The following is a 25911-nucleotide window of genomic DNA, read 5'->3' as shown; positions in this document are numbered from 1 at the left end:
CCACAAAACATTTCTTCAAAGCTCCTCTCCTCCTGTGCAATAATCTCTTGCTCCTTTTTTTTCTTTCTCTTGCAAATCAACTCCCGGGAAAGACTCAAGACTCCCCAATTAACAATGAGAGGGGGAAGAAAAATTCCAGCAGCTGGCTGGAGTTTAATAAGAGCACCTCTCCAAGCGGCTTAGGCTTATGTACCTGATTCACCGGCCCTGGCATTGGCGCTATAGACAGAGGGAATCACTCACGATTAGCGCAGGCTGAAAGACGAGGGAGAGAGACCGCTCAAACTCCACCAAACCCAACACAACCAGAGCACAGGGGATTACTGCAATTGTGTGAGGTATTTTTCTGATCAACTTCTTGGCTGACGGGCGCAGTGCCATAAGGAGCTGGGTGCCTTCCCCTAAAAAAAAGAGTTCAGTTCTGCATTATGTGAAGGTTACCAACTCCCAGCGGAGCCTAAAAAGGGGCGACATTCGAGAAACTCCTTGACAAACAAATCCTCTAAATGTCAGAAGGCAGAATCGGGACATTACCCTCATGTCTGGGGGCAGGATAGTTAGCAACCCCCCATTCAAAATATTTGTCAGAGCTCTGGAGGACTTCAGCAAACCTAAAGTTCACTCCCTTTAACTTTGCGCTCATGTTTGATTCTGTCTCTGCAGAGTGAATCCGCAGTGGTTCATTATTTAACCATCAGCGTGTGACTGATGTTTGGACGAATTGCAGCGAGAGGCATGGGCAGGTGAGGATGCTCCCTCTCCTGGTTAGCAGTTGATTGTCAGTTGCCGATTCCCCACACAGCGCCTGCAAGCGCCCTCTTCAATATTCATCTAGGGCAAATTTGATGACTCCCACATCTCAATTTGGCTCACACCCCAACCCCCTGCTCCACAGCCTGCTCTCTCTGCCGCCAGGGGTCTGCTGGGACGCACCCAGAGCTCAGCATCTCGTAGTCCCAGCCTCCAAGCCCCGGGGCTGGGGAGGGGCAAATCAAAGCCTGCTTGGCGCTTTCCATCTTCCCTACGTTCACCTCAAATCAGCCTCACAGCAGGGTTGTGTCATGCCAAGCCTCCGCCTGCCCCTAGCTAGCCCTTATTCACCCATTAGGGGCACAGGCCCACCATAGAGCGGCCGAAACCCCACTACCGTTTCATCAGGGCCACATTGTGAGGGAGCAATGAGCATTGCAGTGAGAGAGCTGAAAGCCCTGACTCTAAAATGCACACTGATGCGTTTTTGACCATGGATAGTTATGGCTTTTAAGGTTTTTCACTCAAAGGGCACCTTGGCCTGCATTCTTTGAGGAATCAAACACCAAGAGATGCATTTGATCAAGGCTTCAAAGCAAAAATTGCTATTTAGTGGTCTGATTGGCTTATAGGCTGTATTAGCATTGCCTCAGATACTCACAAGCAAGCTATGATCCGCCATAACCTGTTAGTTATTTATACTGTCCTCTGCAACAATATAAAATGATTGTGTTCTAGGGCAGACTGGGGCAGAATCACGTACATTTGGGATAGTGGGTCTTTTAGGGTGAATCTGGGCACACTGCCCACCAGACCAGAGTGGGCCAGCTTTCCACTGGGCCTCAGCATTGGAATCCCACTTCTGACACCAGAGTGATCCGGACCAAGTCTGTGGCACTCAGATTAGGAACGGCTCGCCAAGAGAAATGGATATCCAGCCAAAGCAAAGAAACACAGAGCCAACAGTTAGGATAAAATAGAAAAAATAATTTCAAGCACAAGCAAATGTGATCCAAAATGCCACTGTGGATGTTTCCCACCTTACAGAGTACAATGATATCATAAAGTTCTTTCACTGAACCTTCCATAGCTCAGACTTCACATCCAAGGTGCATTTGTCCCCTAAATACTCTTAAGTAAACACAGTATGATGTGCGCTTCTGCTTGTGTAAAATGCGCATTCACACATTCTGGTACATGTGTTTCAGTGCATAAGTGTGCACCACACTGAGGCACTGAGGCTCACATTAAGATAGTTAGCCAGCACTTACTAGGAGCTGGATAATTAGACACTTCAAAGGCACCTGCCCGCCATCCCAGAGGGTCCAGGAATCGCAGCGCCCCGCCCCATTTAAAAGCATGTTAACTCCTATCTGAGGCTAGCAGGCTAATTTAACTCTTGACATTTGATATCTAAGGAATGAGAGGGATCAGCCATTTAGCTGGAACAGGATTACCCCCCCACACACCCCCAACAGCCCTCCTCCTCTTCTCCCTCCCCTTCAACCCCAAAACCCCCCTCTCCCAGTCAGGCCGGATTCATTAATTTTCCTGCTGCTAAGCACTTTATCAATGACTGGTGAACGTCTAAGTCCAGAGTGGACTCTCTCTCTCTCTCTCTCTCTCTCTCTCTCTCTCTCTCTCTCTCTCTCTCTCTCTCTCTCTCTCCTCTCTTCTGCGGTGATTAGGCCTGTGGATGTTCAGATCTGTCTGTCGAATCCACTGCCTGCTCCGCTGCTGCTGATCTATTCTCGCACCTGCTTTGCAGCTCAGTAAACAGAGGTGAAACTGTTTCGAGAGCCATGTTTGCACAACACTTAAGACGTTGTCCACACTAAGCTGGCTAATTTTGAAAACACTGTCTAAGTGTGAAAACCAGAATAACATTTCCAAGTCATATTACTGAAGGATTCGGGTTGTTCTGCTCCCTCTTGCTATCTGTGACCTCCCGCTGAACTAAAATTCAGTTGTTCTCATTTACATATTGTTCTGTTGTCAGAAAACTTAAGAAGAATAAAACAGTGACATGATGCCACACTGCAAAAAGTGAAATCTAAGTGAGAGGAAATATCTTAAATCAAGACAATATATGCTTGTTTTACTGTCTTTTTATTTAGCCAGCGTAGTGTGGATGTACTTTCTGTGTGCTGGCACAGAACTGCCTGTTTGCTGATGATGATGTTATTCATTGTACCTCTGTATTCATTTCCAACAGCACCACAGCCAAACATGTTAAAATGCAGTCAGTAACCCTTGACTGATAACAGGTTGAGAGGTGCTGGGAGTTCATTCTCATTCATAACTCTACATTAGTCTCAGTCTAATGCCTTCTGCTGAATGTCTACATTACAGGTTGAATCAGGGGCTACACATGAGTGTGACGGATCTGGGTTAAATGAACAGCATGCCTGGGCCTTTGATGGTGCAGCTGGTAATGCTTACAGTTTCTAACCCATCACATTTGGACACAAGGTCTATTTACCAGAGAGCATGACAATCAGAATTCCAAACTACAAGCCAAATGTCATAAAAATAACCCAACTCAACTGACTCCTTCACTCAGCTCCCACAATGAGGGGCTGTTCTGCACACACATTAAGTCACCTGGTGTTAAAAAACGCCAATTCTAATTGAATCAACTTCTTGCATTTACAGCTTGACACATTAATTATATAAAATAACATTAGTTCATTTTCCACATTTTTTTTCCCCATCAAGGCCTAAAACGTGCCAAATAACCTCACAAAGAAGCTTTTATAAAGCTATCAATCATCATTTGCCTTCCAACATCCTATCATCATCATTAGGGCTGACGGTTTGGCTACGAAATCCCAGACCTGACCCTCACCCGCCCCCAGTGTGTGATATGAATGGGAGTGCCCGCTTAATAAACAGGGTGTCATTCACCCCCTCCCCCTTAAAATACAGGTGAAACCTGGACCCCTTCATTACAGTGTCTGCAGCAGGAAGGGAAAGCACTGCAGATTAGAGGATCTGCTGTGTTGGCCAAACAGACTTAACCACCGTCTGCTTGGAAGGTGCTGGAGGATGGAGGTGAGGAGGGGAAAGGAAAAGGCTCCAGACTTTCTGTGTGATTAGATAAGTGGCTCTGTAGTGCAATAAAAATGACAACACAGGGTGAAAGTTGCAGGTTTGGACGATATGATGGACTGGAGCAATCATATTGTATGTCACAGGTTAGATCAGCCAGTATGTGTCAGTGTCACTGAGTCCCTGCACACACACCAAGTCTGCTGTACATTGCAGTGTGTGTTAGAGAGGAGTTATTTGAGGTGTCCAAGATTTCGGAGCAACAAATCCTTTCAGTTTTCTCCATAACTAGGTAACTGGCAGTGTGGGTCTTTGGATAGGCATGAGATTAAAAAGATGAGCAACTGTTTTGAAAAGAAATCCGATGTGGATGACTTCAAAGGAGCATGAAACAACAGTCGAGCCTAAAATTCTGTTTCTTAGCAGCGCTAATGGAGAGGCTAAAGAGAGAGGTCACACTTTGTGGACCTGTGTTAACTCATCTAACCGGTCACTTTCAGGGCTATTCATCATACCAAAGTGACAGAAAAAACATGGGAACAAAGATGCGATAGTAATTAGAGATCAAACAACTATTTATCAAGTTTCTTTGAGGAAGAACATTGAGGATCGTATTAAAAAAATGGGGAAAACATGTTCATACATCTGACCACATCATTGAAAATGTAAATGAATCCAGCGTACAACCCCGATTACAATAAAGCTGGGATGTTGTGTAAAACATAAATAAAACAGAATATTTTGCTGATCTTTTTTGACATAAGCTCAATTGAAAACAGCACAAAGACAATACATTTAATGTTTCATCTCATCAGCTTCATTGATTTTTGTAAATATCTGCTTATTCTGAATTTGATGCAGCAACACGTTTCAAACAAGTAGGGACAGGAGCAACCAAAGACTGGGAAAGATGTGGAACGCTCCAAAAACACCTGTTTGGATCATTCCACAGGTAAACAGGTTCATTGGTAACAGGTGACAGTATCATGATTGGGTATGAAAGGGGCATCCTGGAAAGGCTCAGTCCGTCTGCAATGACTGCACTCGTTTTCACACGTTTTGCTCAGAGCACCCCCTTTTTGGAATAAGAGTCATAGATTTTGGTTGTAAAATATGCAAAAGTCTACAAAAGTGAAAGTTGCTCCACTGCCTGGTCACACATCATGTGGCTTCCTAACACTGCCTTTACTCCCCGTGTCTCTGCCTCCTGTTGCTGTCCTCTCTCTGTAATGAGCTCTCCTCATGTATGACCTCTCCTGTCACTCCCGGCAGTCGAATCCTCCCCTCCCGCTCCGCTCTCGCCTCCTTCTCTAATCTCCGCATTACTTTGCCATTAATCCCACATTCCACACAACGATGGCCGGCGCAGCTCTGATGACAAGTTGCCTTCATAATCTGGCCTTCAGTGGGACGGAGCGAGAGCAGTGTTAAATTTATCATGGTAAAAGACTCGCCTCTTTATCTTAGGATTCACCTGTAGCGTGCTGCATTTGCCTCTCTACACACCACCTTCTGTATCTCATTCACACTTTCTTCCCGCTAATCTTTTCTTACTCACTCCTGATTTCCTGATCTCATGCCTCATCCTCCCATGTTTTCTCCCGGTTCCCATGTCTTTCCCAAATCTCCACTACCTCCCTCCGTCCGCCCGTCTCCCTCCCTCCAGAGCCCCATGCTGAGCTGCTCCAGAGCCAAGCCAGAACAAAGAGCCCATTGAGCCGAGCGGAGACATAATGTGGGCCGCCTCTGACAGCACCGAAGATGAAGTCATGAGGTCGCCAAACAGTTAATAATGACGGCCCATCTTCCAGCTGCATCAAGTGTGTGTGTACAGTTCGGTGCCGTCGAGGAAAGTGAGAGAAAATGAGAGATTATGTGTCTGCATGCATGCATGACCGAGTATCTACAGTATGCAATGCATGTGTACATATCTCAGAGCATGTGGATGGATAAAAAGCTTTTAAGAGCGTAATGAGATACTCCATGACACTCAAAAATGCGCTCAATCACTTTGTAAATACCACAGAGGAAAAACAAAACCTTCAGAGAATTGCACTTTTAGTTTTGGCTGTGCTCCAGCTGCGTTGAGGAGCACCCACCCCACCCTACCCCACCCTATCCCACCTCACCACCGACCCCCTTTCCTTATTGGAGTCTGTCTGGCGCAAAGTCTGACATGAGACACATCTCCCCGGGACTGGAGCTGTCGCTGCGAGGCCCACACTCCGAACATCATTAGACTTGCAGCTCCAGGTGAGATCAGGCAGGCTAGGAAAGACTGCAGAGAGGTGCATGTGTATTTGTGTCTCTGTGCAAAAGCATGCATGCGGTTCGAGCATTAATCTCAATGCGTCTGAATGGGCATGGCCTATTAAAATGCCTTTACAGGACAACTTGCTTGTCAAGAGGCCTCCAGGCGAGTTGGGCTCAGGACAGGGGGAGGAGGAGGAGGCGGGGAGAGAGAACGGTGAAAGACAGCTATGCAATTGATTAACATTAGAGGGACTTGCTCAAGTTCAAATTGCGCGGCCCCTGTGCTGTAAGCTACAGACATTTGTTTCCCCGCAAGTAGAATGTTTCTTTCAAACCCTGCCTCTGCTACACATCTGAGTTCAATTCTCCGCATGCCCTCTCTCTGAAAATCAATTCCTCCTCCTCTCCTCTGCTCTTTTCCTCCAGCTCTGCGAACAAACCAGGGCGAGGGGATTACACTGTCCTTCCCCAGATCCAAGCAAGACAACAAATGGTTCTTATCAACTGACACCCCCCTGCCATCCAGGAGGAAGAGGCAGAAAAACTGGCCAAGCCGCCCCGGCACGGATGTGTTTCTGGGCTCTGTCTGCCAATCGAGGCAACTCTTTTCACACTTGAAGCCTGAGCTATTTACGAGAGCCCTGGGAGAATGCGTCCGCAGCACCGGAGGGTGGGAAGAAAGGAGGGGAGAGAGCTGCTGCTTCTCAACCTCTGCTTCTAATCAATCACCAGAAATCACTGCCATGGTTTATGGCCTTTGATCCTAGCTCCTCTTTCGCACTGCGAGGGAGAGAGCTGGGCGGGGAAAGGGGAGGGGGAGCAGGGAGAAGAGTGAGAGTCAAGGCCCAGAGGGTGTGGAGGTCAGGGGAGAGAGATTAGGGGGTATAGGGCCTTTTGCTCTCTCAAAGCATGTCTTGATTTAATCCAGTGAGTTTTTAACATTGAGCGAAAGTGGCCTGAAAATACAGGACGCAAAAAATAAGATTCAGGCTCCAAAAATGATGTTATATCCACAGATGCCGTCTCTTTATAACAATAATGCCAGAAATGTTTTTTTTAAGTCTTTTTATTTAGGCTACCTCGCCAACATGTTAGAAAGAAAAATGTATTTGATGGGAAAGGATGTAAAAGACATAAATATTACAGAATTGAGCTAAAGTTTCATACATTAAAAGTATTTCTTCGGCATTTAGCTTTTCTTTAAAGTTGCTATGAAGTCAGAATCCTTTTTTTTTTATGCTGCCCTGTACAAATAGCTTCACATGCTAAAGTAACGCTAACCGCAGCTAATTAGTAGCCTCATAGTGAACATGGCCGCAAGGAACACTGAATTGACGGGGGCCAGTTTGACGACAGGGAATAAGGTTAAAGCACCGAGGTGATTTACTGAGTTTTCTGATGGACAGATAGCTTTACTTGTTGCTAAAGTAACTGCTAAGTGTAGTTGCTGATAGCTAGTTAGCTCAGTTAGCCATGTAGCTAGCGGTCCTGTTAGCTGACTCAGGCCCTGGGTGCTAGGAGCCAAACATGGCAGGAAAATCACTTTGGTACAACATTCCTGTATACTGTTTTTAGTCCCGCCATGTTCACTGGGAGCTCCAGGCAGAGTCAGCTTATAGGGCTGCTAACGTTAGCTGCATGGCAAGGGGTTGGGGGGTCTGGGGGGTCTGGGGGCTTTAGGGTAGCTAATGCTATTAACGCCACTCAATATCCACGTCAAGTCCTTCTCTTGGATGCCTGTTGTATGTTAACTAATGAAACATTATTTTTGTCCCTTTTTTTAGCATATAGAGAACCAACTACTTGGTTCATGATTCTCATTAATGTCCTTTTCACTTAGAATAAGTCAAACTAAAAAATGAAAAGCAGAACATGTCTTAAAATAAATTGCGTACAGTGTATGAACGAGTCGATAAAATCACATACAGAATGAATAAGATCAGCTCATGAGCTGCCATGCACCGTCATTCTTTTACACAAACTCCAACACTGGTGGCACGGCCACTAGTTGCTACTTCACCCTGAGTCCCATTCAACAAGAACCCGGCTGTGGTGAGGAGGTGTGAGCGAGCAAACAAAACAGACAGGACGCGGACAAGAACACACCACAATAAATCCTCTTGGCAGGGTCAGGACACTCCTGCTTTGTTGCTCCTGGCAGGAGGGAGGCCACTGATGCCTACCGACAAATGGACAGAGTGGTAGAATAATCAAGTGCTCTTTCCCCACTTTATGGGTTTATGAGGTTATGGGGCCCTTAGAAGCCCCTGCGCCTCCCCTCTCTCTCTGAGAGGAGCGACATCCGGCAGGGCTGCAGTGCCGCTGGGCTGCAGCGGGGCTGGGATGTTCGATGAATCCCTGGTCCTCTCACACAGGGCGGCTTGATTTGTCTTTGTGAGGCTGGTCGTCGGTTCAGAGACTTGTCCCTGACCCGGGTGACCCCTGACCCCCCAGGCCATTCTGGCTCTCAGCGTGTCAGTGAAAATGATCTCAGTTTCTCCTAAGGAGCCATTGTGATGGCCAGCATGAGTTATCACAGCCTGTTAGAATTAAAAATCTATGACTGACATGTAAAACTGAGATTGCCCTCCATAATCGGTGCAAATTACAGGGAAATTCATCTACAACATAAAACTTGGGTGTCATTTTTGTAGCTTCGGCCATCATCTCCATTGGAAATAATAACACTGTGCTCGCTGGGAATGCAGCATTGCTAAAAAAAAGTCCAAGCACGCAACACAATCATGCAGGTTTTTAGTAAACTCCCCGGCCACCAAACATACTTGGAAGAAAACCCCAAGGCCGGCAACATATTTATCATCCCAACCGTCAGTTACAAACATCCATCATAGTTTGCAGTTTCCTGTTCAACTTTGACCTGCTGTACTTACCATAGTTTTGCATCTGTCCAGTTTTCCAGTGCAACAAAGGAATATTACTGACATTTCACTCACTTTGGGTTTTATCCATCCAAAAAAAGTTGTTTAAATAATCTCATTTACGTCATGTCTGATTGTCTGACATCTCGTGTTTCTTGCCCTCTCTGACTTCATTGTATATATGAAGTCAGAGAAAGCTCCCAGATCACAGCAACTGCTTTGGTGAGTCCAAAGTTATCATAACTGACAGAAAGACTACAAAAACCAGACCTGTTTTGCAAAAAAACTGTCATGTCCTCTGAGGGCTAATTTTAAGTTTTTCATTGAGGTTCAAAGCCATATTTCTTTCTACACCCACCAGAGCAAACAAGTAGGACGATCTCTAACCAAGAAAAAAAAAAAAACGATGCAATTCCACTACAGCTAAATCCTGGCGGCATCTCCACAGCGTGCAGAAGTCTTGAGGCAGAGGCTTATATGCGTCTTCCGGCAGTGAAGGAGCAGGCCAGCTCCAGCAGGCAGATCTGGGCATGCGGAACCGTGCCAGACAAGAAGAGGCCAGGCTGGGCTGGACTGGGCCGGGCAGCTGAGGTTCCCCTCCGCCCTGAGCAGCGGCGAGGCTAAGCTAATCCTGCGCCTCAGGCCCCCGTGAGGTGGCTCTGCCAAAGCCTGTCCCCCTGCTGCTGCAGGAAATTGCCTTCAGTGCAGAGGTCCATGAAATGGCTATGGCTCACCAGCGAAAGAAAAGCACACCCACTGTGTGCACACATGGGTCCAGTGTGACTTTACAAACCTCTATCCACAGGTAGATTTTATTTTTGATACCTGTATATCTCTAAAACCTCATGAATCATGTCATAAAGAATGACAAATAAGTATTTTCCTGTATTTACTTCTGCTCGTATAATAAGTTTTTATGTATTCTATGTATAATTGATGTACCATACAGAGGTCTTTTGACACTAAAAGCCAGTTTTCCTGTGTAGGGTTGTGTGTCAGGCTCTATAACGCCTCCTCCATTGTGCTGTTTGACCCGTGGGCCAGCCGGAGCTCCCATGAGGTCCTTTATCCCTCCATCAGTCCTCTCTCATTAGCCCCCACAGGCAGAGCCCAGAGTAAGGTAACACAGAGGGGCCCCTGCTTCCTCCTCGGGTCCCCATGAAATACATACAGCACAAATACAGATGACAGAAATCCCTTTTTAGAAGTAGTGATGCACAAACAGCTGAGCACATTTCTTAAAATAACTACTGGCTTGTTTCCTCTAAAAGAAAAGGCCAATTTAAAAAAGCGAAGGCATATTTCTTCCAAGTCTTGCCATTTTTAAAATCCCTATCAGATCTCCAGATGCTGAATCACTTGTCAGCATTTCCTGTTAGGCCCTGTCTGGGTGTTAGTGTTAATTCTATATATATCATATATAAATCTGTCTTTTCTTCAGACCCACGAAAAAGATCAGATTGTCAAAGCAGTTCATGTTTTACGGGGGGGGGGGCAAAACAGGGATAAAAAGTGGAATGCAGAGGTGGCAGCATGAGGAGGGAGGAGGAGGAGGAGGAGGAGGAGGAGATGGGGCAGGACACAGTGGAGAAACAGTTGATTATGAGTCCCATCAAGTGATCAATGATTTCATTAATAAGACGGATCACGCGGCTGTCATAGCTGTGACACAGGCTGAGGGATGATCCGCTCCCAACGCTCCATTTCCCCCTAGCCTCCCTCCCTTCCTCCCTTCCTCCTTTCTCCCTCCCTGTCCTTCCAATATCGCCTCCCTCTGCCAACGACTAGGCAACGCCAGGGGAAAAAGGGATGGAGCTGGGTGTTGACGGGGATGGGGGGGTGGGGGGGTTAGTCATGAGGGAGGGAGGGAGGGAGGGAGGGAGGGAATGGAGGGGGAGAGGAGGGAGGAAGAAAAGTGAAAATCCATTTTGAAACCCATTTTCAATTAGGGGTCCACAAGCTGTTATCACAGGTGTCCCAGAATGGGGGCCCGTAAGTGAAAATGTCTCCTATCCGTTTCTGAAATGAAACCTTATCTGGGAGGCACAAAGATGGCGGGGACAGCGTATCTGTAAATTACTTTCCATCCCCGCTGTTAACGGGAACTTTATTTCTGTCAGATGACATTCCCCTCTATTTACTGTTGATCATTTAAATGGCTGCCTAAAAAGAAGGTGGCCCCTCTATCTCTCGCCGCTCTCTGTATCACTCTTCCTTCTCTTCCCATCAGGAGGTTTTTTCAAGTGCGCTTTTTCTCCTTTAAACGCTTTAGCCACGCTCTCTGTTTGCTTAGTGATTTCTCTGGTCACCTACACGAAAGACGAACATTTGTTGCCCTTCAGGGCTTAACTCGTAACCTCTGAGACCCTTGACCATTAAAAGGTCCCAGCTCACTCACTCCACCTTTTTCAAGTCTCATCCTATTACTTACACCAACTCCATCTCTTTCCTCAAACCAGCAGCACCCATATCATAAAAGTCCAACCAACCAGAAACTTTTTCCCTGTCCTTTCTCCTTCAAATAACCAATCCTTTAGCCCCCACCCCCTGTTTTTTTTTTTTTTTTATTAGCAAATTATCCCATGACGACAGGATTTATTCAGGCAAGGAGCACGGACATCTTTTTTTTTCTAGCTCGGGACCCAACAAAAGAATCAGGGGACTTTGTGGTCCACCTGCCTGCCGAATGATGAGGGTGGGAGGGGAGAGCAGCCCCCCACCCCCCACCCCCCACCCCCCCACACCCCCACCGCCGAACCCCTCCTAAAGAGCACCAATCACAGCATTGTTGTGGCACAGTCGGCTCTTTTGAGCTGTCAGTGCAAGAGGAGGGGGCACAGAGATGAATGGCACACAGGATGAAGCCACCATTTAGCCAACCATGTGGGAACGCTCTACCAGGACTCAATAATTACTCTGGGCCTGCTCAACTTGGACAAAACTTACAGACTAGGGACAAGAGGGTCAGACAGAGTGGAGGAGGAGGAGGAGGAGGAGGAGGAGGACAGTTGTAGATTTTAGTGTTAAACCAGTTTCAAGGCTAAAGTGTAGTTTGCTGATGCCGTTGATCGTGATCAATACCTGTTTGCAAGCAGATCCCAACACAGAATAATGTTGTAAAGCTCGGTAGCAGCGGTTTGCTTTGGAGACACCAAGCTAAACATCCACCCTGTGTACTGCCCCCCCAGCTTATTTTCCACTTTTCACAACTTATTGTAGCACGCTGTTGCCGGGTGCACCACGGGGTCTCCGCTGTGCTGAGATCAGGGGCTGCTACTCTGCTTGACGGGGGGAAATATTTGGCTGGGCCTTCCTAAGAAGAACCAGTCGCTGGGGTTCCACAGCTGCTCACAATTACCTTTTGTTTGGATCGAGGCGGTCGGGCAGGGGCTACGGGGGTTAAAGTTGAGGCGAGTGTCGGGTTACACCTGATAAGAGGTTATGAGTTCTGGGGGCGACTTGGGAATGTGCTGTAATTATAACAACACAAAGAATGTGTAAGATATCTTCTGATTCCAAGAGCGAGATTGGGATCTAAAAGCGACCTTTCCCCGCAGATAAGTATCATCCACTCCCTTCGTCGAGTGAATTATGAGACTACTGTATTGTAAGGAGTGCAACACTGCTTAAAGCTGCAGCGGTTCTTCTGACGTGGCTGAGTCAGTGCAGGAGAATCCCCAGCAAGGTTTTCAAGACAAACATTATGTGTTCAGAGCTGTAATTACCAGCACATTACGAAGAAAAATCCACAATCACGCAGCCAAATTACATCCATGCTTTTTCCACAACAATTTTTTTTTTCTCCTTGCTGCCCCTTTAATTAATAATCCAGTGCTGGCCATCTGGGAATGAGTAAGAGTGAGAGTGTTCCCAAGACGCTTCAGGATGCATTACCTTACCCACTTCCTGTGATAACTCCCATATGGGAAGCAAGTCAGAGCAACTTATTTAGCCTTTCCTGAATATGTGTCTCCTGTTCACACTTGGGTTCATCACATTTGACATCAGCTGAGTCGAGAGAGGGGGGTGACAGAAAGCTCTACCACGGCCAACCCTCCACACCCAAAACCTCCAAATCCTCTCGCTGCTAATGAGCACAGCTGCAGCTTAGGCCCTGGTGATCTCAACTTTGGTTTTGTTATGACTTTAGCTTGATGCTCCAAGGCTTTTTGGCCAGAAAAAAAAAATGAAAACACCATCTAATATTCCTTGTTCCAGCATCTGAATTGAGAATGAAAGGCTGAATGGCGACAGGCTTCGTGAACTGTAAGCTCCACACCACTTTTAATAGCATGTGTCAAGGACGTTGCTATGTAAATATGCCAAAGTTTTGCTACCAGTGAGGGTTGTATGTGACTCTCTGTGAACCACAAGAAAAGGGGGGAAAAGTCAACATAAGTAACATAAGCAAAGATCTGTGCATGCATAAATCTTAAGATCATGTTTTTGGGAGTTGGTCAATTTCATCTTAAAGTAATGAGAACCTAAGCACGAAGTACATTCCATGATCCCCAGTAGGTCAGTGGCCCCCAATGCTCACATGTGTTGAGTGATAACAGGTGACGTATGGTAGCTACACCTCCGTCTGCAGCTCACTGGGGTCTGGAATACATCAGTGCAAAGAAGCCTTTGTGACTTCAGTTAAATTTAGGATAAAAAAAGGATCAATGTTCATTCACAAGTTAGTGAAGTTTGATTAACAGATTTGACCTACCTGAGCCTGCACAGAGAAATGAATTCCTCCACATTTTAATTATTTTGAGATGTAGGTGTAGCGGCCATAGGCTGTATAAAACAATGGATATAGTCTCTGTGTCATCATGCAAGAGTTTCTGAATCGACATTGTGACACTCAGTGACAGTGGATCCGGCTGTCCCCATCTTGGCAGCGCCTGACTCCACCAAACTGCTGGCCAATCCAAAAATGGGCAAAGAGGTGGAGTGTGGGTGGAGCTGATGCAGGCCAAATGAAGCCTGATTGTTGAAACCCAACAGCTAGCTCTCACTCAAAGTGGCCATGCCAAAGCATAACTTTGAATATAATTTAAACTAGTGAGTCACAGGGAAAAAATCTATACTGCCCAAAACTGCTTTTTGTGCCAGGCTGTAAAATGTCTATTTCTGCCATGAAGTTGTATATTTTAATATGGGGGTTTATGGGAATTGACTCACTTTTGGAACCAGCCTCAAGTGGTCAATCAAGGAACTGCAGTTTTTGGTCACCAGCAATATCCAAACAAAAAAAGACCATATTTTCTACCAATAAGAAGTCATTGCTGGATCTTAGTTTAAGGAGTGTGGATGCATAGATTTTGAAAAGGTATTATTTACTTATCTTATTTCTGAAGCTGGTGGAAAAACAAACCTGAATATCTGCTAAGTTGTGATATTTAAATCTCCAGGCTGCATCACATTCCCTCATGGTTTTGGGCGCCATGTTCAAACTACTCCACTGGTAAACTGACTAATGGATCAATCTCTCCATATCTGGGTGTGTTTCCAAAGACTAAAAACTATATTTGCATCACCCACTGGGGCTGAGTGTGCAGTTAGAAGTGACACGTACCGTTTGAGGTGGTGCTGGAGGCCACCGCCTTCTCGCTGATGTCATTGCGCGCTGATGAGCCCTTGGTCGCCACAATGGTCTCCACCCTCTTCTTCTTCTCAGCTGCTGAACTGGCCTGGGACTGGGTTTCCATGGCGATTGCTCATTCCTCAACACCTCATGGAGACGGGATAACTGGTGGAGAAGAAGAAATGAGAGTGGAGAGGATGTAAAACCGAAGGAAATCATTGGTTTGATTAGTGCATTAAGTTCAAAAATGAATTATTTCTTGCTTGATGTAAGTTAAATATTTCAACAATAGAGTTCCTCAAGAACAGACTTCAACACTGAGAACCATGTGAGGAAAACTTCAGATCCAATCCTCCTTTTTCATGATGCCCAGAGCAGACCACGGGTCAATCCACCAGCTCACCCTGATTTATTTTAACTAAAACCTGCTGGGCTCTGATCTGCTTGTCGGGGAGCTGATCTCCCTCTCCACCAACTGCGGTTAAATATCCAAAATTTTGCTTACCTTTTTTTCAACTATGTCACACTAAACTTCTGACTTCTTGTCAAAAAAAACAACAACTCTATAAACATAGCAAGGCAGGACATCCCGCCTTGGTTTTATATCTCAGAATAGAAGTAAAGGCAGCTTGTGGATATACTGATAATCCTACTCTAGCAGTCTTTCCACAGAGAAAGGAGAAACCTTAAGGGGATACCACAGAGAGAGAAACGTTCACAGTCCTAAAAAAACAAGGGTTGTTTGAAGGCCCTTTTGGGAATATCATGGTGCCGGGCAATTTTTCTTTCAAAGAATAAAGGTGGTTCAAGTTAATACTGTCTGTGGGTTTAGAAGGGGTTCAGCCAACAGTCTAGCAGACATGCTGCTCAGTTCAGCACCTCAGAGGCCGTCTACAAACTCAACTCTATCTAGGTCATGGAGGTCTCTGATTATGGAGACAACACGGTGATACAAAACAAACACTCATTTACACAAAGTAGAGGACAGCTTCATTTGGTCCAATACAAAGCCTTTACTTAGACTCCATAATTCATGGATAATTACTGGAAATATTTAGTCTGACTAACATTTTCTTTCCAATAAAGACCAGCTAATTACCCAACTGTGCTATTTAATTGTCCTCCACCCTTTAAACATGTATGGATACAAAGGCCAGGAGTAAAGTCAGCCATAATGCAAACAGAGGAGTGCTGCTGAAACTACAAGAGAAGGGGGGGTGCTGATTTTTACCAACTCCCCAAGGAGGGAAAGCAAGGGGGAAGTGGTGAGGGGTAAACTTCAGACAAACACTGCGCGCTTTGTTTGTTTGTTTTCCCCAACCCCCTGAAAAACCAGAGTCTGTCTTCCATTCTGACCCGACAACAACATCTGTAAGCAATTGCTGGCTTACAAAAAACAAGAGAAGGGGGAAAAAAAACACAATGCAATTACTCCCTTACCAATCAAAACAGAATTAAACAAGAGCTCGTCCTCTAATCACTCCCACATGAATACATGTGTAGCCGTCATCCCCAACCAAAGACATTTTTGTCCTACTTGCAGAGATATCATCTCAAATCACTTCTGCATGTGCTTGACAGAGTGAACGCTTTCATTTCTGGGGGTCTCGTGAGCGAGTTAATCGTTAGAATATGTGCAGCGCATGTATGTCTGCGCATGCATATTTGTAAGTTCCCAGTATGAAAACTGATCACAGGTGCCACTCACTCGCTTTCATCAGCAGATACTGAAACGAGAGCACAATCAGAGAAAGAGTCTCTTTGAAACTGTCATTATATCATTCTAATGACTGAACTTGAGCAAAAGTAGTGAAGGGGAAAAGAACAGGGGGAGAATCCCCCCCCCCCCCACTTTACGGCTGTTACTAAATAGCTCCCAACATGCTTTGCACGTAGAACGTGCATTGGGTGTTATGTGCCTGTCTTGCTGTCATCCCCAGGTGAGTCAGACTGGAGCTCAGAGAGCAGAAAGAGAAGTGAATATGAGGGTCCGGATTGGGGTTTGCAGGGGAGGTGAGGAGAGGAGAAAGCGGGGCATTCCACTGGTCGGTCAAATATTCACAAGTCCAAGCCACTGAAGCGTGTCTGACCGGCCTTTTGTGTTCCACAAGGCAGGCCACAGTTCCAAAGCAGCAATTAAAAGCAGGACCTTTTCACCCATAATCCCTCTGACCTGGACGCCCACACCCAGTCCTGCAGATGTTCCTGTCTCTGCTTTCGCTTTTGGTGTTGCCCATTTTCGCCCTGACCAAGTCTCCAAAAACACTCACCAACACACATCTGTGTTTACGTCAAGACACTATCAGGTGGACAGAACGATTCCTCATGTGAGGAATCTTTTCTGAGTTCATGGTTTTGATGTAGGATCCCAGTTCCCCACAGAATTACTTTGAGTGTCATGTCCTTCATTTAGCACCTTGAACCTTCACTGAAGCAAGCACTAACATACTTACAAGCAAGATGCAGAAATCAGATTCTATACATTTACATGAGACAGCACAGAAATATTAGCATCAGTGGTGTGACAGAGGAGCCTGGCACAAAAGAGGGAATTACAACGAGGCATTGGGTGCTGTTGTTCCCCCAAAATAAATGTTAATTTCATATTAATGTCTTTCCCATGAAATGTCTGTCCTACACCCAATTAGAGAAGAGAGAAAGAGGGTGTATCTTTATTTGTGCTCAACTGTAATCCTTCCACACAGAAAGGGAGGCGATTAAACAGGTTTAAAATACCACAATTCAGACGGTTCCCTCAGAAAAAAAAAAAAAAACATTCTTATTTTATAAGCACATTAAGCAAATCAATTTAACATAAATTATACGCCTTGGTGACAAAGGCACCGAGTTGAAAGTCATCCGCAAATTGTACACATCAAAGTGAAACACTAAAATAAACTTTTGCCTTTGATAGAAAAAAAATCTTTTTTTCTTCATGCAAGCTTAAACGACTGCTAACGCTATCAAAAAATCACTGCCTTTTGTTATTTAAAGCCAACATCTTTACAAGCTTAATTCTATGAAACTGCTTTAGGTGTACCTCCAATTCCACTGCATTCTGTCATTAGTGCATGTTTGCAAATGCATGGCGCATACACACACACACACACACACACACACACACACACACACACACACACACTCAGAAACAAGGGGGACATTTTTATATAAACTCTTGAAGTGTCTTCTTAGATTTGGCCACCCCCCCTCACGGACGGGGTACTGTATTTGTGTTCATTTCATTAGGGCGACTGTTCAGCGTCGAGGGCCCCCTGAGGGGGGGGACTGGCAGTGCTGCAGCATTCATCATCATTACATCAGCGACCACCGAGATCTGCTATCTTAGGCTTATCAACACGGCACAAACGCGCTGCAGCGCAGCCAGTTAGAGGGGAGGGGAGAGATGGGAGATGGAGACGATTGAGGGAGATTGTGAGCAAAAGTGGGATAAGAGGGGGAGAAAATGAATGGAGAAAGGGAGGAGCATGAGAATGTGTGTGTGTGCGTGTGCGTGTGCGTGTGCGTGTGCGTTCATGTATGCGTGCATGCATGTGTGCGCACCTCACTGTGCCCCTGCATGCCTGCACATGTTTTCCTGTGTGTACAATGTGTGTTTTTGCACATTTCACAGCTATGCCAACAACATTAAGGGCTCCTGCACAGCTGGAATAACTAAAACACGGAGGGGCAAAGAGGGGGGAGGAGTCTAAGCCCGTCGGTAAGATTAGTTGAATCTAGCAATAAAACAGAATGCGCTGGCTCAGGCTGCATGTGTTTGCATTGGATAAGGTCAGTGAGGGGATGAGGCCCCTTAAGGAGACAGTGGAAGTGCTTGCTGGTGGTTGGACGACCTGTCGGGAGTCTAAAATCCCTACTGAGGAGGTGTTCCTAAACTCAATGGCTCTCTGAAACCGCATACTTAGGTTTCCATGCTGTGTTCGACACTGCACTTACGGCTTGCCCTTGGCCCTGGAAGGCAAAGAGGGAGGGTGGGAAGGGGGGCTGGGATTGGGGATTTGGTGGTTGCGGCTCCCATTCACCAGTGAAACTTAACATTGTGCCCAGATGGCACTAAGTCTGGCCTACAGCTGATGGGGACCAGCCCCTCAAGTAAGGGCCATTTAGCAGGAATTAGTCACACCCCGCCACACACACACATATCAAATCCCAGATATGCACATGCAAACTGGTTTAGTGTGAGACCTTCTCACCCTTTTGTATACATGGTTGAGCTGTTTCTCATTTACATGTTCCTACATCATCGAGTCAAACTTCAAGTTCCTACATTTATTCACATGATTGATTGGGTCATGTGTTCAACCAGTATATCATCTTTTTTTTTTTTTTTTTTGCATATTTTATGCTTTTTCTGCATTCAGATTTCACAAAAAAAAACACACCTGTCTTTAATTCATCTTTACATGGGAGCTACAGCATCATAACAGCAAACAATGTGCTGCTATCATGAGCGCACTGCATTACATGTGAAAAAAGAAAGTCAGTGCAAATGTGGAGTGTTTATATTTTTTTTGTCAAGGACAAACAGTGCAACAACACAGCCCATCAGTAGCTTTCAGCGAAGCTAATAAGATTATCCTCGCGTGCGTCTTGGTCCCTCAGACCTCTCCACTTAAGATGCTTTGGAGGGCTGGTGAGGGACCCTGTGCGCTGCACTGCAGAATGAGCTGAGTGCATCTTACATTCCTGGGTAACAAACCCACACGATGTAATCGTGACGCTTACACGATGCTTCTTTTGCGCTCGCTACCCAGTAGATAAGAGGCAAAGAAAGCACGCGCCACAATGGAAATCTTGCGTGTTTTCCCCACAGCCCCCTGCTTATTCGACTGTTTATTTACTTTGACTTTGCATTTGTTCATGAGCCACTTGTGTCAGGGCAAGTGGGGCTGTGAAGACCGAGACAATGGATAATGCGGGCAGCTTTGTTGCCGTGGTGGCCCAGTTATGCCGTATTGGTTTCCCCTGCAATCCACTTGATTCATTTTCTTTCCATGCTGAAACGTAGAGCCATTGTTTGATCAGACAGTTTTCCTGATTCTTGAGAAGAAGGGAAAGATGCTTGTTCAGCCGTTTACTGCAGGCCAAAGCAAACAATGCAGCCTATTAAAAACCATGAAGGTCCTTGGGAAGAAAAGAAAAACATTTCTCTATATACAAAACTTTTTTTTGCCTTGAACTTGCACAGATTAAGATTAGCATGATTACAAATACTTTCCCCAACTTTGTGACAGACTTTGCTTGTATCCACGCTATTGAAATTCAGTTTCTCATAAAATCACTGTCTGCAGCAGCAGCCACCTTACGCTCCACCGCTAAGGTTTCCACTCGGATGGCCCCTGCACATGGAGCGCTGTGTAAAGCAAAAGAGAGTGAGGTCTGTATCCTGTCAGTGGGCCTCTCATCTCCAGTGAAAACAGCCTTCTTCATACAAGGCTTTAGAAAGCACTCTGCGCGATGCCACAAGCAGAGCGCGACAACATCCTTCACTGCGCTTTGGCAGCGAAAGAGTACATGTTACGCCGTGTGCTGCGTTGTTTCACAGCACAGTTCCTATGTAATGCCTGTGTGTGTGTGAAGGCGGCGCGGGGAGAGAGTGGGACTCTTTCGGCGGTGTTTGAGAGTGTGTGAGCCTCGCTGCGTGACGGTGTGTATAGGCGTTGGATGCACCAGCTGCTCTATGCACCTCTCAGTATGCAAGTGCGATCACAGTGTGCAGAACATAAATAAGAGAGGGCACCCCAGGGAGGGGATGAGTGGAGGAAGAGAAATTCCTGTACTGATGAAAACCTCACACACATCTCTCTCTCTCTGCCGCCTCCTCACACGTGCACCCAGAGAAGGATCAAGCAGATAGATGGTCCTGTGTAAGTGCAGTGGCAGCAGGCATGGCTTTGACAGAAGGTCTTCACACTTCGCCCAGGGGACTGTAGAATACACCCCTCGTATCCTCTGTGCTTTAAAAGGCAGTGTATAACAAAGAGCAGCGCTATTTGAGGCAACTGAACTACTGAGAGAAATCCGGAGGCTGCACAGCTTCAGGTTACCAGTTGGACTTCTGTGCAGTTTTACTGATTTCATGCGTACAACTCTCATCGCTTCCCTCCTCCTTCCTATCTCTCCCTCCTTTCCTTCATTCCTTTTTGTCATTGGGATCAGCAAGCGGAGTGAGTCAGTGCTGCTATGTGATTAATGACGGGCCCCGGCTTCTCCGGGGCTGAACGCTAACAACAGCCAGGGGGCAGCGCGATAATGCACAATAATAAAGCCAGCAGACAATCAGCCAGGCAAAGCAAGGCCTATTAGCTAGTCCCATCAGTGAGAAATTAGCCCTTCCCAAGCTCCGCCACAATTCATCAAGTGCTGCCCCTGAATCCCCCCTCAAGAAGTCATAATGTTTACTTAAAGACTGGCCTCGATGCCCCAGTGGCGAGCTTTATTGGCTCTTATTAATTCCCGTTCTGGCCCTCGCGGCCATGCCATTTAAACCGAATTAAGGGGGTGAAAATTGGATGAGATGAAGTTGTCTTGGTGTTTGGCTCCCGCGTGATAAAGTCGGACCTAAACAGAGGGAGACTTGAAGAAAATGAGAGGGGAGGGCAAACCAGTCGGCATGTAAAGGAATGCTGAATGAAGCTGTCCCGAAACGTGCCGCAGTCAGTCAGAGGAATGCAGGCAGAGAGGGGCAAAGGGAAGAGAGAAGGAAGACATGGCATCGCTTTAATGTTACACTTCCTGTGAGGATGGGACGGGATCCAAAAGGGTAAGACTGGGTCACGCATTCCACAGACGCAGAAACGGATGATTCTGTTGTATCTTCACGCTCCCCTTATCTTTCATCAGACGGGTTGAAAATACCTCAAAATAAGGTCACTCTCTCAGCACTCCGGCCTTCTTTCAACATGTCCGTGATGGACGGGAGGGAAAAGGGGAGGCAGCATAAAGAGCATGTTTTTAATGAGGTCTTAAAAACGCGGCACAATGAATCACACATGATGAAATGGGTCTATTTTCATCAGCTTGGTCAAATCACCCGTTATTTAAGAGCTGTGTGTGTTATCCAGGTCTGAAATGCTTAGTTGACTACTTCAATCAATTAGTCACTTATGGAGAAAAAAAGTGGTTAAAGCTGCTCAAAAGTGAAACTTTGCCACTTTTCTCTGTTTTCTATCACTGAAATCGAACATCTTTCGGTTTTGTGACTTAAAAAATAAGAAATTTAAAGACATCTTGGGCTGTGGAAACAGTTCTTCACTCATTTCTGAGATTTTATACACTAAATTATTCGTGATTAATTGAAAAAATAATCTAGAGATGAAGTGATACTGCCAACAGTCAGTGGTTGCAGCCCAATATCTTCATTATGTTTCCTGCAGTTGCTGTTTTATAAGTTTTCTTCCCTTTCAGTTGTACAAGCAGTGCTTTCATATGAAACCACGGCTCCGTGAGTGGTTTCACAGGCCCTTGGGCCGGTCTGTAAGTGAACTGGGTCTGCGCTGCAGGACTGGTGGCAGGTGAGAGTGTGCTCTGTAGAGTAATATGGAGTCTACGGCAGCGGAGGTGTGAGATCAAAGACAGCTGAAGCTCAGAGGGAGTCCCGGAGACTTCTAGCTCCCTGACGGCTCTGCCCACGGCAGCGTCGGGAGACAACTCTCTCCCTTCACTTTCATATCAGCCACAGATCCCCCCCATCCCTCTGCGCCAGCTCGCAGGCTCCACACACACTCACACGCAGCAGCAGCAGCAATCTCAGAGGATTTGGCAGTGCTGCCAAACCTGTACCCCACCTACAGCAACACTCCTACACGCACACACACAGACACACACACGCACTGTTGCTCATCAGAAACCACTGCATCAAAAACACACAGCTGTATATTTTGCATTTTGAAAGGCTGAGCTCGGGAGAAACTCTCAGCCCAGCGAAGAAAGTCTCACGCAACTCAAATACCAAGACGATATCACACCCCACAACGCTGGAATGAGATGCCGTAAACCCCACAGTGCTGCCGAGCGTTCCGCAAAAAACTTCCCATAAACTCCAGAGAGCGCAGTCACAAAATGGCCCCCTGAAAATCCCCGGCATTAAGAGCAAGGAACAAGACTGTCATTAGACAGGCAGCCCCCTCAGGCCCGCCGACTTGATGGTGAGGAAGCCAAACATCTGGCTGTATTTACCCGTTTCAGCTGTTTGCAACCCCGCCTCGAATAAATCTGGGAGCTGTAATGCCATTGCTCAGAACAGCTCCTAAACAAACAACGCTCAACGCTCGCCGACTCACTCGCTCACTCTTCACCTCGTGCTCGCGCATCCCAACCAGAGCCGAACGCAGGGAAATGCGTTCGTGAGGAGGAGGAGGAGGCCTTAATTGGAGCGTTTGACGGGTGCCTGGGGTTAATTGGGAAGCATGGAGAGCAGCTGGCTCCACCGTGGAAGTTGAGACAGGGATAATAAGTTCACCCTTTGCAGGAGAGACAGTTAGTGATGAATCAGATCAGAGGAACGGTGTACAGTGTAATCATCCTCACATCTCCCCTCCTCCACCCTGCTCTCCTGACAAGCAGAGACAACCTGGCTCCCAGCTACGCAATCTGGCACCTATCACACAGGACTGGCAGTCACAGGGAAGAGATCACCCGCCGACGGTTCACACACACACTCCAACTGTGGGTTCATTCAGCTAATCACTCACACTCACAATAATTCTTACCTCTAGGACAGGGAACCTAGTTTATCAGTTTGCCGGTCAATGTATGTAAATCTCTCCAACAATGTGTGTACTAATGGCTTATTACCCCACGTTAGCTGGTTTGCATTGATCTCCATGCCAGAGGGAGATGGGGAAACTAGAGCAGTTCGCTGCTCATATGTACCGAGCAGGACTATAATCACATCCCAGCTTGTTTCAATAAAAGCAACATTAACATAAACCATCTCAAACACACTAAAACCTTCACCCTCGCTCAGCCCATGCAAGAAAAGGGGGGGGAAAAAAACTTTCCTGGATTACAGGGTAATTAGGGCCATATGGGATGGGTCTGTATAACTTTGTGTGTCTCTCTGAAGTGTACAGATTGTGCTTGTCTCCGCAGATTATGACATTCGAAATGAGAAAACCCTGATTCCAGAAAGTTGGGACGCTGTGCAAAACATAAATAAAAACAGAATGCAGCGATGGAAAAATGAACTGTGTTTTTCTGACGTGTTCCTGAGCCCGTGTAGAAATATTCTTCAGAAAATCAAGTGTTCGCAAAGTGGTGAACCTCGCTCGAGACAGCTGAGCCTTTCCAGGATGCCCCTTTCACAGCCAGTCGTGATGCTCTCACCTGTTACCACTGAACCTGTTTACCTGTGGAATGATCCAAACAGGTGTTTCTGGAGCGTTCCACATCTTTCCAAACGTGTCGCTGGCATCAAATTCAGAATTGGTGTGTATTTACAAAAACTAAATGAAGCTGATGAGGTAAAATATTCTAACATAGTGTCTTTGTGCTGTTTTCAATTGAGTCCATGTCAAAAAGAAAATGATCACATTCTGTTTTTATTTCTGTTTTACACGGCCTCCCAACTTTTTTGGAATCAGGCTTGTGTTCCTCCAGAGGAGCAAATCTTTAGCCAGTAGATAAATATATATATATATAAAGCGAAAGAAAGTGCTTCTCTCTGGTAGCAGTAAAGCTTTTAGATATAACACCAAACTCCTTCCTTGTGCTGGGAGGGTGGCTGAGGGAGCATTTGGGGGCTGAAGGGAGCCCAGGTAGAGTCATAGGCAGTAATGGGAGGAGACAGGGACTTAGAGCGCCACACAAAAGCCAGGCTTTATAAATAATTCCAAAAGCTAACAGCATCCCTTGTATGTGTGAATCTGTGAAATACATTCACACATGAATGCACACACACACACACACACCCACAGACACACACCCACAGACACACACACACACACACACCCTGCCACCAGGGGGAATAGGTTACTCACACTGCTCCACTGGGGCTGTTATGAGTCTGACCTGCCTGGATTGGTAAATTTGGGTGAATATCTTTCTTGCATAGATGATATAAAAAGAAAACAAGTCTTAAAAAAAAAAGTCAATTTCAGCAACACACACACACACACACACACACACACACACACACACACACACACACACACACACACACACACACACACGTGCACCCTCACACACTCACTCACTCACTCATAATGCAGGGCAGCAAAGCACACCGGAGACCTGTCTTGTAAATCTCTTTGTGAAAGCAGCTTTGGGGGGTAGACAGGGGCTTACATACTGAGCCCTGAGGTAGAGCTACAGACTCCACTCCCTCTAACCCCCCCATGGTCTTTCTGCCTCTCCCACACACATACTCAGCGCTCTCATCTTCCCTCTTCCTCACTTTTCTGTCTACCCCACATTTCCTCCGCCTTTCTTGCCCCTCTCTCACCTTTGTCGTCGCCCCCCCCCCCCCCGGCCCGGCCCGGGCTCCAGAGCACTGGTCCTTAGCCCTGCAGGCTCCCGTGGCGTCGCGGTGACTAATGTCCTGCCTTTGCTCAGACAATGAGTTTGAGACTGAGCCGGGAAAGTGTTGAGGAGGGGAAAAAGACTCCAGCACCTTTGACAAATGGAACCCTTCGCACTCCCGTGCCCGCTGAGGGAGGCTTTACAATGTCGCGCTCCACGCTCCACGTCCTCCGAGGGACGGCTGCAACCCGCAAAGCCGCATCTGGGGGAACATAATGAATTCTTTGGGAAGTCTAACCTGGCTTTCTTCATGAATAAGATATATTTCCAAAGCATGTCGACCCCTCTTAATAAAAACACCAGTCTGGCAGGAATAGCCAACGCCGTTTTAGGGCCCCATGTACACGTTAATATTTCTGTTTCTCAATAAATTTTCTCAGGCGCACTTCTTTCCAGGCCTGTCATGGCAAGGCCAGTCCTGCATTTTCCCTGGAAGGTGGAGGAGCCATGATGACAAACTGTCATTAAAAACGGCCGGAGTCCCTCTCTTTCAAGGAACTCAAACTCTTGGATGCTCCCTCCTCTTCCCTTTGCACCCTACCCCCCATGCAACCCTGAAAGGAACTGGGCTTTGTCTGAGGAGCAAAGGAGAGAGGAACCCCCCCCCCCCCCCCAACCATACCTCCCCTCCCCAAGCCCTGTTCCTCACTCCCTGCAGAGTATTGTTAAAACACAGCCCCCTCTCTTTCTGTGGCCCGGGCTCTTAAAACAGCGTGCTTTGCATGAGAAAAAACGATTAGTCTTCAAATGCTGTGCTGTCACAGGAGGGCTCTTTCAGGTTGGGGCAGAAATTTGCTCAGATAGTAGAGTTCCCCTTTTGTTTTTCTACGATGAGGCATTATTAGAGCCAGGGTCTGTTAGCAT

At 46.4% G+C, this 25911-nt stretch overlaps 1 protein-coding gene across 1 annotated transcript in view; it reads right to left on the bottom strand.

The window, feature by feature from the left end:
* gli3 (GLI family zinc finger 3) overlaps positions 1 to 25911 on the bottom strand; it is a 92534-nt gene that overhangs the window by 60894 nt on the left and 5729 nt on the right. Inside the window, exon 2 of the mRNA XM_070986142.1 lies at positions 14500 to 14673. Coding sequence (XP_070842243.1) covers positions 14500 to 14632 — 133 coding nt within the window. The 5' untranslated portion in view covers positions 14633 to 14673. The remainder of the gene's footprint in view (positions 1 to 14499; positions 14674 to 25911) is intronic.

The sequence above is a fragment of the Chaetodon trifascialis genome, chromosome 18 (assembly GCF_039877785.1).
Source record: "Chaetodon trifascialis isolate fChaTrf1 chromosome 18, fChaTrf1.hap1, whole genome shotgun sequence".
Classification (NCBI taxonomy): domain Eukaryota; kingdom Metazoa; phylum Chordata; class Actinopteri; order Chaetodontiformes; family Chaetodontidae; genus Chaetodon; species Chaetodon trifascialis.
The sequence above is the reverse complement of the archived record's forward strand: the minus strand, read 5'-3'. Positions and strand labels throughout refer to the sequence as shown.